This window comes from Zalophus californianus, chromosome X, assembly GCF_009762305.2.
Source record: "Zalophus californianus isolate mZalCal1 chromosome X, mZalCal1.pri.v2, whole genome shotgun sequence".
Lineage (NCBI taxonomy): Eukaryota > Metazoa > Chordata > Mammalia > Carnivora > Otariidae > Zalophus > Zalophus californianus.
Window position 1 is genome coordinate 52587975 of NC_045612.1, and position 13899 is coordinate 52601873.

The window sequence follows — 13899 nt, forward strand, 5'->3', positions numbered from 1 at the left end:
AATTGAAGCAGTCATCAAAAATCTCCCAAGAAACAAAAGCCCAGGGCCAGATGGCTTCCCAGGGGAATTCTACCAAACATTTCAAGAAGAATTAATACCTATTCTCCTGAAACTGTTCCAAAAAATAAAAATGGAAGGAAAACTTCCAAACTCATTTTATGAGGCCACCATTACCTTGATCCCAAAACCAGACAAAGACCCCATCAAAAAGGAGAACTACAGACCAATATCCTTGATGAACATGGATGCAAAAATTCTCACCAAAATACTAGCCAATAGGATCCAACAGTACATTAAAAGGATTATTCACCATGACCAAGTGGGATTTATCCCTGGGCTGCAAGGTTGGTTCAACATCCGCAAATCAATCAACGTGATACAATACATTCACAAAAGAAAGAACAAGAATCATATGATCCTCTCAATAGATGCAGAAAAAGCTTTGACAAAGTACAGCATCCTTTCTTGATCAAAACTCTTCAGAGTAGAGGGATAGAGGGTACATACCTCAATATCATAAAAGCCATCTATGAAAAACCCACGGCAAATATCATTCTCAATGGGGAAAAGCTGAGAGCTTTCCCGCTAAGGTCAGGAACGCGGCAGGGATGTCCACTCTCACCACTGCTATTCAACATAGTATTAGAAGTCCTAGCCACAGCAATCGACAACAAAAAGAAATCAAAGGCATCCAAATCGACAAAGAGGAAGTCAAACTCTCACTCTTTGCAGATGATATGATACTGTATGTGGAAAACCCAAAAGACTCCACCCCAAAACTGCTAGAACTCATACAGGAATTCAGTAAAGTAGCAGGCTATAAAATCAATGCACAGAAATCAGTGGCATTCCTATACACCAACAAGACAGAAGAGAGACCAATCAAGGAGTCGATCCCATTTACAATCGCACCCAAAACCGTAAGATACCTAGGAATAAATTTAACCAAAGAGGCAAAGGATCTGTACTCAGAAAACTATAAAACACTCATGAAAGAAATTGAAGAAGACACAAAGAAATGGAAAAATGTTCCACGCTCATGGATTGGAAGAACAAACATTGTGAAGATGTCAGTGCTACCTAGAGCAATCTACACATTCAATGCAATCCCCATCAAAATACCATCCACTTTTTTCAAAGAAATGGAACAAATAATCCTAAAATTTGTATGGAACCAGAAGAGACCCCAAATAGCCAGAGGAATATTGAAAAAGAAAAGTAAAGCTGGCGGCATCCCAATTCCGGACTTCCAGCTCTATTCCAAAGCTGTCATCATCAAGACAGTATGGTACTGGCACAAAAACAGACACATAGATCAATGGAACAGAATCGAGAGCCCAGAAATGGACCCTCAACTCTACGGTCAACTAATCTTTGACAAAGCAGGAAAGAATGTCCAATGGAACAAAGACAGTCTCTTCAACAAATGGTGTTGGAATAATTGGACAGCCACATGCAGAAGAATGAAACTGGACCATTTCCTTACACCACACACAAAAATAGACTCCAAATGGTTGAAAGACCTAAACGTGAGACAGGAGTCCATCAAAATGCTAAAGGAGAACACAGGTAGCAACCTCTTCAACATCAGCCGCAGCAACTTTCTTCCTAGAAACATTACCAAAGGCAAGGGAAGCAAGGGCAAAAATGAACTATTGGGATTTCATCAAGATAAAAAGCTTTTGCACAGCAAAAGAAACAGTCCACAAAACCAAAAGACAACCGACAGAATGGGAGAAAATATTTGCAAATGAGATATCAGATAAAGGGCTAGTATCCAAAATCTATAAAGAACTTATCAAATTCAACACCCAAAGAATAATCCAAACAAGAAATGGGCAGATGACATGAACAGACATTTTTCCAAAGAAGACATCCAAATGGCCAACAGACACATGAAAAAGTGTTCAACATCACTCGGCATCAGGGAAATCCAAATCAAAACCTCAATGAGATACCACCTCACACCAGTCAGAATGGCTAAAATTAACAAGTCAGGGAACGACAGATGTTGGCGGGGATGCGGAGAAAGGGGAACCCTCCTACACTCTTGGTGGGAATGCCAGCTGGTGCAACCACTCTGGAAAACAGTATGGAGGTTCCTCAAACAGTTGAAAATAGAGCTACCATACGATCCAGCAATTGCACTACTGGGTATTTACCCCAAAGATACAAATGTAGGGACCCGAAGGGGTACGTGCACTCCAATGTTTATAGCAGCAATGTCCACAATAGCCAGACTGTGGAAAGAGCCAAGGTGTCCATCGACAGAGGAATGGATAAAGAAGATGTGGTATATATACACAATGGAATATTTTGCAGCCATCAAAAGGAATGAGATCTTGCCATCTGCAACGACGTGGATGGAACTGGAGGGTGTTATGCTGAGTGAAATAAGTCAATCAGAGAAAGACATGTATCATATGACCTCACTGATATGAGGAATTCTTAATCTCAGGAAACAAACTGAGGGTTGCTGGAGTGGTGGGGGTGGGAGGGATGGGGTGGCTGGATGATAGACATTGGGGAGGGTATGTGCTAAGGTGAGCGCTGTGAATTGTGCAAGATTGTTGAATCACAGATCTGTACTTCTGAAACAAATAATGCAATATATGTTAAAAAAAAAAAAAGAAGATAGCAGGAGGGGAAGAATGAAGGGGAGTAAATCCGAGGGGGAGACAAACCATGAGAGACGATGGACTCTGAAAAACAGACTGAGGGTTCTAGAGGGGAGGGGAGATGGGTTAGCCTGGTGATGGGTATTAAATAGGGCACATTCTGCGTGGAGCACTGGGTGTTATGCACAAACAATGAATCATGGAACCCTACATCAAAAACTAATGATGTAATGTATGGTGATTAACATAATAATAAAAAATAAATAAAAAAATAAAAGCCTACTTTCAACAATTTATACTCTCAAAACGTCTGGCCTATAGGGAAAGAATTCCCAGCCAATAATCATTTACTGAGTAGTTTTGCACCCAAACACTGCCTTGCAAGGTTTTCAAGAATAGGCATAAAGTGGAACCACTGCCCAGAAGCACTTTAAAATCTCTGTAGATACAAGATCAGCATATAACATTCAGACTCACAGTAGTTACAAATTCAGAATAAGGAAAACCCTTTGTTAAGCTGAAGTAATCAGTGAAGTTTTAATGAAAGAATGAGAGAATTTTGAGACACAAGCTGGGCTGTGAAAGGCAGGTGAGATTTATAAAGGAGAAACACAAGGTGGATATCTCAAATTTGGTGAAGATGTTCAGCCTGAGTGGCAAGAAGGTTAGGCAATGGAGTGGCAGGAGGAAACTGAAGTGCAGAGAAATATGCCTAGTAAATAGATGAACTAGTAAATGGATGAGTAGATGAGCTGCAACTGGAATCCAGGTCTCTAAACATCAACCATTCTGTTCCTCCTAACTGGTCTTCCTGCCTCCATGCTGGCACCCCTCTCCAAGAAATTCACCATTGTATCAGTTAAATCAAAACATGATTTATTCAATTAAAAAAACCAAACCGAATATTCAGGAAGTTATACAATAACCAAAATTTAACTTCTGTTACATCAAGTTACTAATTTGACTCCACTATCTAAAGAACAAAAGGCTTCAGAAACACAGAGTCAAAATGCAAAAACATGTGAGGGGTGTTAGTTCTACCTTAACAATGGCCTCTTTTAATGGTCAAGCCCTTGCCTTAAATATGTGGGATTCAAGATGCAGCTTCTTCATAATACTTCTAGAGCTCTACTAGATTTGACAAAATACACTCCATGATTGACACCAAATTACTAATTAATCTAAAATTCATGCTGCTTGATGACATGCTACAATCTGGGCCTAACCAAAGAGTTACATAAAATACAAAGCTTTACTACTAATGCATTATTCAAAATGTGAGAAGTTCAAGAGAAGACTGCCTTCAGTAAAAAGAATCAAAAAGGGTCATTATGAGGATTCACAGATGAAGAAAATTAAACCAAGTTCTGTTAAATTTTGATTTAATCTTAAACAGAAGTCATTTAAGTCTTGAAATGTCACTTTGAAAAATATTGTAATACCCATCAAAAAAAAATTCTAATACCCATCAAAAGGTTGAGATATAAAGTAGTTCCTCTCAAAAGAAAACATGCATTCCTTCTCCAGTTTTCCAGAACAATGAGGAACTAAACGAAAACAACTGAATCACAAGCCTTATACTGTAATAAATCCACTATCACTATTGTTACTTTGTCTATGTAATGGAAACTTTCATCTTAGTTAATACTATATATAGACATTATCTAATTATCTTTTTTACTCCCAGATGAATAATCTTCAGTATCAATCATTTGTGTGATCAGTAGTATTTTCCTTCTCCCTTCATCACTGACCTCCTCCCCTCCCTAGTAACTTGGAGTGGAATCAACTGGCATTTCCTTTACCCTCTCTCTTTGGTAACCTAATAGTTCTTAGTTGTCTATCGGTGACAGGTGCCTGTGAGAAACTGATGAGAACTATGAGACCCAGAAAAATGAATGTACCTACATACACTCAAATTTTTTCATACAATTTCAGGAGTTTAAGAACCCCTATCCCCCACAAGCACCTACACAAATAATTTCTAAGATCATATAGCTCTCTTTTATAATCTCACACAACTCCTTTATACACCTATACAATTAAGAACTATTACAGTGATTAATAACATAATACTCAAAATAATAAAATTAAGTCTAGGTAAAGCTTTATCTTACTGGCAATATTTTAAGTTAAGAACCGCAGATGAACTCCATCCTAAAAGGCCTTAGAAGAACATCTTGAGCACTTCAATAAGACAACTTAAAATAATGAGTAAGGCGTTTATTTAAAAAAAAAAAAAAAAGTCTACCAAGTCTTGTTGTTTGGTCAACTTGCTTGCCTTAAAATGTGCTGAAATGTCTTCCTAAATTTTTTATTAACTCTGACACATGTGCTTGTAAAATCATGTAAGGCTCCAAAGTTAATCTGAGCAAAAAAGAAAGTTCCAACTGATAGTAACAAACTCTTGGATTCAAATACGTGTTCTCCTATATCAAGCTATGTTCAACACTGAACGCTGTTAGCTAGTAAGTGAAAGTGATACCATCTCATAACGATCTAGTTACCTCGTCAAAGCAAGTAAAACATAAAAGATGAAACAGGACAAATACCAAAGGGAAAGGAAGAATATAATCAAAGTGTTATTACTAACGGACATAAGTGCTTTCTTGAAAGTGTAGTTCCTAAAAGTAGAAGTTTCTTGCTGGATGTACCAAACTATTCGTGGACACCGAGTTCACTTTTATTTTTGCTGAAACTTTTAATCATTGTTTAAATCACAGTTTTGTACTGGGTCAAAAAAAAAAGGGAAACATTTACCACAAACTGATAAATTTCAAAATCATATCAGAATTTTTAAATATATTAAATTTTGGTGATACACTCACAAAACTTTTAAGTTTCATGATGCTGGGGGCACCTATTAAACCCATTAACCCTCTGCCAGCAAAGACAATTCACAAAAAGCAGTTTCTTCATTTGTAAATACTGGGTTACCAGGACATATCAAGTGAGCAAGTTCTCAACTTGCCTCAAGTTAGGGTGGAATTGATGAGACTTTAAACTGTTCATTTTATTCTACCCCACTAAGTCCCTTCCCTACACAATGGAAATCTGTGTATTTCCTGAAATAATACTTTGACCAGTAAGGACAATCCATAATTGAAAGGCAAACTGAAAGCAAGAGAGAGAAGTGCAACAGGTACATACCAAATGATCAGATGCCGTAAGAAAAGGCTTTAGTAATGTCACTACTAGTCTCCTCCCCTATTACAAACAAGTTGCTGGTTAAAACTGAAAACTAAATGTGCAACATGTGATTGCACTTCAGAGTCAGAGGAAGAACCTTCAAAAAGGATTTATTTGCTGAATCTGTGCAGGAAAACTATTTTCCCTCATGCCACCCAAATTATAAACTTTATTGATAAATGTCTGCATATTTGCCATGGTTGGGAAAAATACACTGTAGTCAATATATTTTGTTAATGCTACCAGTTTTTAAATTTCACTATTAAACCATTTTCATATAAACTAAAAAAAAAAAAAAAGAGGAACCCTTTTAACTGATGAGTTGAGGAAACTCCAGTATTTCCCAACCTAATACCAGGCCCCATAGATTACATTCCTCGGCACATTAAGTCAGTGGCAGGAAATAGACTGCTACCACTGGTTCACACACTTTCTGGGCAATGAAACTTGCGCAGTCTCACGGCTTTTGAGCGTTCTTAATCAACTAAGTGGAAGTACTGTAATGACTATTATATACACAACAGTTGGTGGTACCTCACCCAGACTCGAACTCCCACGCTCCCCCCCCCACTTTTACAAGTGTTTCTTGGGAGAGCACAGGGAAGAGGCAACGGGAAAAAGCGCACGTAGGCGACTCTTCCTTAGATTTCTGGTAAAGTACAAAGACTAGGAGCCTACGCTGTGTGGCTTTTTTAAGGGTGAGGCTGGTTTTTAAGTCTGTGGGTGGGCTCCCAAGTATCTGGATTGAAAAGAAAAGAGGTTCCCCTACCCGGACACTAAGTATTAGGAGTCAAAACCCAGCAACTGACTGAGGTGGGAAGGAAAGGAATCGCGGGAATATTCGTGCCCACAAGTTAGACAAACAACAGACCCTACCCAGGAACTCGGAGTCTCCCCAAGTTGGGGGTGGGGCCTTTCTCCTTTCCGCACTGCCTCGCGGAATGGTAAGAGTGAGAAAGGGGTTAAATGGAGAAGGGGGTGCTCTTCCGCCCCCACGCCGTCTCCGCGCCTCGGCGTGGCCGCTCCTTGAGCGGCTCCCGGAGTAGCACAGCCAGATCGCGGTTAGCCTTGGGAGGGGGCCCCGGGTTCCCCCGTGCGCAACAGCCGGAGGATCCCGGGGCTCTCGATGTCCCCAAGGCCGGCGGGGACTGCGGGAGCACTCACCAATTTGGGTTTGTTTTTCGTTTCCTCTTCGTTGGCGGCCCGGTTCCCCGCGCTCCGCTTGTTGCTCCGGCCCCCACCGGGTTCCTCGCTGCCGCCTCCCGCTCCCGACGCCGCCGCCCCGGGCTGCTCCATCTTTCTCCGGCCTTATCACCTGTGACCTGTAACCCCACCTCTCCTCAACTTGGGGAAGCCCCTCGGGGTGATCCCACTGCCCCAGCTGATTAGATAGCACCTCTTCCTGGTGAGAGTGTGTCTGCCTGGAGAGCTGCCGATTTCAGGCTCCCGGCTCCCAGACACCCCCGACGCAACACGCCGTTGCCACTACTGGCGCTGGGGCAAGCCCTGCCCCTGAGCAGCTGCAATTACCGCGGTCGCTGGCGCCGCCGCCCTTAGGGCGGTGTTTAAGGGTGGAGGGAAAGTAGGTGCCTATCTCTTTAAGAGGGCCTCGACACACGTGATTCATCAAAGTACCCGCAGTCAGCCGCCTGGGCGCCGAAAGCTGCTTCCTACTCCCAGTGCCGAGCGGGCCCCAGCTACTGAGCATGCCCAGCGCAGCGACGGGCGCCGAGGATAGGAGAGGACTTTAAGCTGCGTTTAAGCACTGATTTCACTTCCTAGGGGCCCAGCGTGAAATGGAAGGGAACTAGTCAAGAGAAAAGAGGTATAGCCCATTTTAGAGATGGGGAAACTGAGGCCCGGAAGGATTCAAGTATGAGTTTAACTGGCAGATGTTCCTGAGTATCAGCTTCCCCTAGTGTAGGCCAGAGCACCTTCCCCACGGACGCCTTACTGAGAGTGTGGTCCTGCTAGGCTCTGTGGGAGGGGTAGATTGGCAAGACAGCTGGCATCGTATAGGAAAACTACCACTGAGAGCATTGATTAATTGCCTAGACAGACCGTATGGGTCAAAGTGGACAGAGGGGGGTGCTTTGTATTACCATGATTGCTTTGAGATCAAAGAAATACAGTGGTTCCTTTATTCCCATGCTGCTGGATAGTAGAAGCAGCAGGCATCCACTACCTAATCTCGGGGGAAGGGGGAGCAGTTAATGCTCTTTAACCAAAGCACCTATAGAGAGCTAGCAATTGGATTGAGTGCTATTTTCAGTTTCTGAGACTAGTTTAGGTTTAGGGTTGTTATGGGAGGGAAGTAAAATCATGTCTGTCAAAGCTTTGTTTAAAACGTAAATCTCTACACAAATGCTAGGTGTTTTTGTGCAGCAGCAGGGTACTGTAAGCATCGTTAGTCTTTAGTGCTTGTCTTGTCAGGAAGATGCCCAGGCTATATTTCTAACATCTTTTTTTAAACAGGGCCCTCTAAAAATAGTGTTCACACTAAGACCATTGCAGGGGCAGAGCAGGATTTGAATGAACCACCATCATAGAATAAGAGCATATATGCTAGCGAAGCCTGAAGTGTAACCTCAGATACTGAGTCTACTAACATGTCCATATGCCTGTTACTCAGATATCTTCAGGCTATGACTTCTTTTGCCCTCCCCTTCAACCTAAATTCAACTATGGCGAATCTAATTTGTTTATGAGCATATTTATTGGGAGTGCATTACAATAAAATTGACCATACTATAGATGTGATGAGGCAATTAACTGGGACAGTAGAGCGAAAAGAACATAATATTATCTAAAAACAGTTTTAATCCTGGCTGTCATTGTCATTAACTTTCTTTTTAATCATGCAGCTGGTAAACTACCCAAAAACAACACAGAAGAGGAAATACATGCTCCCAGACAGGGTGGACAAGGAGCCCTAAGGTAAATTTGCTTTGTCTAAGTTTCTATCTTAAAATTTGATGTATATTTTGAACTCAACTCACTATATGCACACAAACACATATGTGATTTAACTTAAATGTTTCCCCTCCTGAAAAATTGAGTAAAAATGCATGCTACAGAAAGACACGACCTGTTTACCCAGTGCTTTCATCCAATTCCTGTTTAAGAGATATGGATATGGGTAAAAATCCTCCAAGCTCAAACATGGATCAATAATCTACTCCATGGGTATTTATTAAGCTCCTTAGGGTATACCAGGTGCTATACAGAGTGTTCTGGGTTAGAAGAATGAAGTGGACACACTTTCTGCCCTTTAGAACCTCATAGTCTACCTACCAGGAGAGACAGACGATTAAAGAACTGCACTTCAGGACAACAGATATGAACAGGGAGCTCATAGAGCACATGAGGAAGGTAAACCACCAGAATGTCAAGGTTCCAAGACACCTTCCCAAAGAGAATGATGTTTGAGCTAAGTCTTAAAGGTATAATTAAAGTTAGTATTTGTTGATAGCCTACTAAATGTTAGGTACTGTGCTAGGCATTGTGGATACAATAGTGAACAAGACAGATATGGCTTGCTCTTATAGGGCTTTCAGGCTATTGGAAAGCATATTAAACAAAACTGTGTTGAGCAATTACAAGGCAAAGAAAGAGGGGGAAGAACATTTCAGGCAAGGGAAATGACAATAGCATGTGCAGAGACCATATGGTTAAGAAATTGGGGGCATCTGGGGGGAGAAGACTTCTGTTGCCAAGAGAAAAAGTGCACAGATAAGCAGTTTCCAGATCATGAAGGACTTTTAGGTCTCATTAGTGTGGTTTTAAAAGGGAGAAAGCATTGTAATACAAATGGCATGTTTGGAGTATGTAAATAAACTTGAAAATGGGTTGACATTATTTGAATATAAGGTTGGGTTTCACTATCCTCAGACCAAGTAAAGCTACATTTGAAATCCAATTAGAGGTATGTGTAAAAGGTGTATAATCTTTACTGCAAAAAGTGAAAAAATCGCTTCCTGATATGGCTTACATTTGACTTTACTGTGATTATCTCGGCCCCATCTTAATTCTTGATGTTTGGTTTTTAGCATTTTGCTTCAGTTAATGTAAACAGTAATTAAACACCCTTCCATCCTACTTCAAGGTCATTGGTCTCTCTTGGAAGCTAACTGATGAAGGAAACCACTACTGTCCGTCCTGCAAGATTTGTCCACTGATTATGAACAAGGCACCTCACCAAGTACAGTCCTAGGGCTGATCTCACTGCACATACATTCCTTTGTTTTTACCTTCCTGGGGCACACAGATAGCTTGGTGGATGGAGAGACCTCTTTTCTCTCATGCTGAAAAAAAGAAGGAGGCTACTAACAGTCGAGATGTCAAAAGTTTATTTTAGACCCGCTGACCTTGTGGTCTCTCCCTCTGGCTTCTCATGAGTTTAGCATTCAGTTAACATTAAAAACTGAGCCCTAGGACAAAAGAAAGATAAAAGGCTGCTAGGCTCTGTCTTTCCCAAATTGACTTTAGAGTCATTTGTTACCCCAGAGGTTTCTGATGAGCCTCATATTATCCCTCTTGCTTTCTGTGTCTCCCTTCTGCTGAATGTTCTCTTCTAAACGATCTGGGTCATTAATAAAGAAATGAAAGGTAACGTGGATTAGACAGAAATGAGAAATAATCCCCTTTAGGGTCATGGAAAAACATTTGTGATATAAAATTTCCCTAAGAGTAAAGTTATTTTAGTAAGTTATTTATTAAGCATATACTATGTGCTAACACCAAAATAGATGTACAGAAAAAAAATACCAGACATTCTCCTACAATGTTCCATATGTCTTCCTGAAGAATCTTCTGTTCTATAGAACTGTACACTGGGAAAAACAGGGATTCTAGGGAGACATGGTTAGGGAGGATCACTTAAATCCAGTGCAACTTTGTAATCAGAGCTCTAATGAAAATAATAACCATTCTAATAAAAACACTAACAAGGTTAAATCTCCACTGGCATTTGCTCCATCATCACAACCCTCAATGCTTGGTAGCCTTCATGCTTCTTCCTTCCTGATGTGGATCCTCAAGGGCATTAACTTTTAATAGATATTATCTTTATCAGAATTAAAAATCTAATTGAGGGGTTCCTGGGTGGCACAGTCAGTTAAGCCTCTGACTCTTGGTTTCGGCTCAGGTCTAGATCTCATGGTCCTGAGATCCAGCCATGTGTTGGGCTCAGCGGGGAGTCTGCTGGAGATTCTCTCTCTCCCTCTGCCCCCCAACTTGTGCTCTCTCTTTCTCTCTCTCAAGTAAATAAATAGATCTTTTTTAAAAATCTAAAGAGTACCCAACTTGTTAAAATCTGTGGTAAAATGTCTTCACAGCTTCACTACCAGTAGTCACAGCTTCACCAGATAGTTTAATGTAAGGAACTTAGAGGTTGTTGAAGCCACTATACCAGTCATACTGAAGGGGCAGAGTCTGGTGCAAGATTCTTCTTTTTTTCTTAAAGTCTTCATATATTGCTAGGACTTATGCTTAATTGTGAGAAACCTTGCTCCTCATCACCTCAAAACTTAAAGTGCTAAGGAAATTCACATGTTAACCAACTGGACTTCCACCTTACTTTGACATAATTCTTCTATTTACCAATTGCTAATGTGCTGTTTGTGGTACACAAACACTTGTAATGAAACAGACTGTGAAATGGAAAATCCCTGCCATTAATAGCTATAAAATCTACTGTAAAACAACAAATTTGTGAAATGGTAAGAGAAAATCAGCTGCCTAAATTGGAGGTACTGACTCTAAATTCAACATAACATGGTAAAGGGGTGAGATTGGTTGGACCTAGAATAGATGAAGAAGTTCTCAAGGAGAAGGTAGGACTTGAGCTGCTGAGGTATGAAGCAGAAATCAGATGTGAATAGGCAAAGCTAAGAAAGGAAGTAAGGACAAGACAACATATAGAATGGTCTGGAAACAATATTGACCAATGATGTTGAGGGGCCAGTGGGGCTTGAGTAGAATGATGAGAACATAGATGTTGAATAACAGTAGGAAACATGGTTGTCCCACTAGCATTTTCCCAGAATGTAAACAGATTTGAATGTAAGACAGTGGTAGTAATGGCTAAAGATCTTTAGCAGGAATGTTATAAAATAAAGTAAGGAGCTGGTCTGGCAGTGGCATGCAGAATAACTTTTTTTTTCTTTTTTTAAATTTAAATTCAAGTTAGTTAACATATAGTATAGTATTGGTTTCAGGAGTAAAATTTAGTGATTCATCACTTACATACAACACCCAGTGCTCATCCCAGCAAGTGCCTTCCTTAAGGCCCATCACCCATTTATCACATCCCTCTACCCACCTCCCCTCCAGCTACCCTCAGTTTGTTCTCTATAGTTAAGAGTTTGCCTCCCTCTCTGTTTTGAACTTATTTTATTCTTCCTTCCCTAACCCTAACCCTTCTCCTATGTTCATCTGTTTTGTTTCTTAAATTCCACATATGAGTGAAATCATATGGTATTTGTCTTTCTCTTACTGACTTATTTTACTTAGCATAATGCACTCTAGTTCCATCCACATCATAGCAAATGACAAGATTTCATTCTTTTTTATGGCTGAGTAATTTTCCATTATATGAATATATATATGTGTATATATATATATATATATACACCGCAACTTCTCTATCCATTCTTCAATCTGTGGACACATGGGCTATTTTCATAATTTGGCTGTTGTTGATAATGCTGCCATAAACATCAGAGTGCATGTATCCCTTCGAATTAGTGTTTTGTGTTCTTTGGGTAATTATCTATTAGTGCAATTGCTGGATCACTGGGTAGTTCTGTTTTTAACTTTTTGAGGAAACTCCATACTGTTTTCCAGAGTGGCTGCACCAGTTTGCATTCCTACCAACTGTGTAAATGGGTTCCCCTTTCTCTGCATCCGTGCCAATACCTGTTCTTTCTTGTGTTGTTGATTTTAGCCATTCTGACAGGTGTAAGGTGATATCTCATAGTAGTTTTGATTCATATTACCCTGACGATCAGTGATGCTGAGCATCTTTTCATGTGTCTGTTGGCCATCTGTATGTCTTTGGAAAAATGTCTGTTCGTGTCTTCTGCCCATTTTTAACTGGATTATTTGTTTTTTGGGTGTTGGGTTTTTTTTAAATTTTTTAAGTAAACTTGCCACATGTGGGGCTTGAACTCACAATGGGTGCTGAGTTCGGTAAGTTCTTTATAGATGTTGTATACTAACCCTTTATCAGATATGTTATTTGCAAATATCTTCTCCCATTCTGTAGGTTGCCCTTTAGTTTTGTTGATTTTTTCCTTCACTGTGCAGAAGCTTTTTATTTTGATGAAATAAGGCAGTCAGAGAAAAAACAAATACCATATGATTTCACTTATATGTGGAATCTAAGAAACAAAAGAAAGGAGCAACAGGGGAAAAAAGAGAGGCAAACCAAGAAACAGACTGTTAACTAGAAAGAACAAACTGTTACTGGAAGGGAGGTGGGAGGATGGATTAAGGATTAAGGAGTGCACTTGTTGTGATGAGCACCAGGTGTTGTGTGGAAGTGTTGCATCACTGTATTGTACACCTGAAGCTAATATTACACTGTGTTAACTAACTAGAATTTAAATAAAAACTTAAAAAAATAAAGGAACAAACTGTTTTTCTCCACAGATTATATACAGGAAACAAAGGAAAAGAAAGAGTAGACAAGAATTACTAAAATGTTGGCCCAAGGAAATAAAAACCTAGTAGCAAACTGGGAGATAGTATCTCAAGGTATTTGTCATTTGCAGACAGAGCCATGCCAAGGAGCCTAGTACCCAAAAACTAAAGAGACTAATTAGAGCAGGACAGGAAAGCTAAGAAGCTTCCTGTAGTCACCAACAGGAAGAGTCTGGGCAGGCTGGTAAAGCAGAAAGAAGGGTTGTGTAACAGTAGGCAGTAAGCAGGCAAACAGCTAGACTCTAGAAGTCCAGAATTGGATGTCCTGGCAGGCAGGCAGAGAATAGAATCCAGTCCGCTGGCAGGCAATAGGCAGATAAGCAGGAATCCACTGATGGGGGATTGGGATTAAGAAACAAATTAGCAATCTCTTAAGCAGTCTGGCAAG

General features: G+C 40.3%; 1 protein-coding gene and 1 long non-coding RNA gene across 8 annotated transcripts in view; one reads left to right on the forward strand and one right to left on the reverse strand.

Moving 5' to 3' along the window:
- Positions 1–7368, reverse strand: part of DIAPH2 (diaphanous related formin 2) — a 956101-nt gene extending 948733 nt beyond the window's left edge. For all 5 annotated transcript variants that reach the window (XM_035725382.1, XM_027607475.1, XM_035725381.1 and 2 more), the window contains exon 1: positions 6972–7368. In XM_035725382.1, coding sequence (XP_035581275.1) covers positions 6972–7103 — 132 coding nt within the window. In that variant the 5' untranslated portion in view covers positions 7104–7368. The remainder of the gene's footprint in view (positions 1–6971) is intronic.
- LOC113930287 overlaps positions 6817–13899 on the forward strand; it is a 28736-nt gene continuing 21653 nt past the window's right edge. For 2 of the 3 annotated variants that reach the window (XR_003522502.1, XR_003522503.1), the window contains exons 1-2: positions 6817–6979; positions 8672–8744. This is a non-coding gene — a long non-coding RNA (uncharacterized LOC113930287). Of the gene's footprint in view, positions 6980–7508; positions 7633–8671; positions 8745–13899 lie in introns of those variants that run through there. The other variant, XR_003522504.1, reaches the window with a different exon arrangement.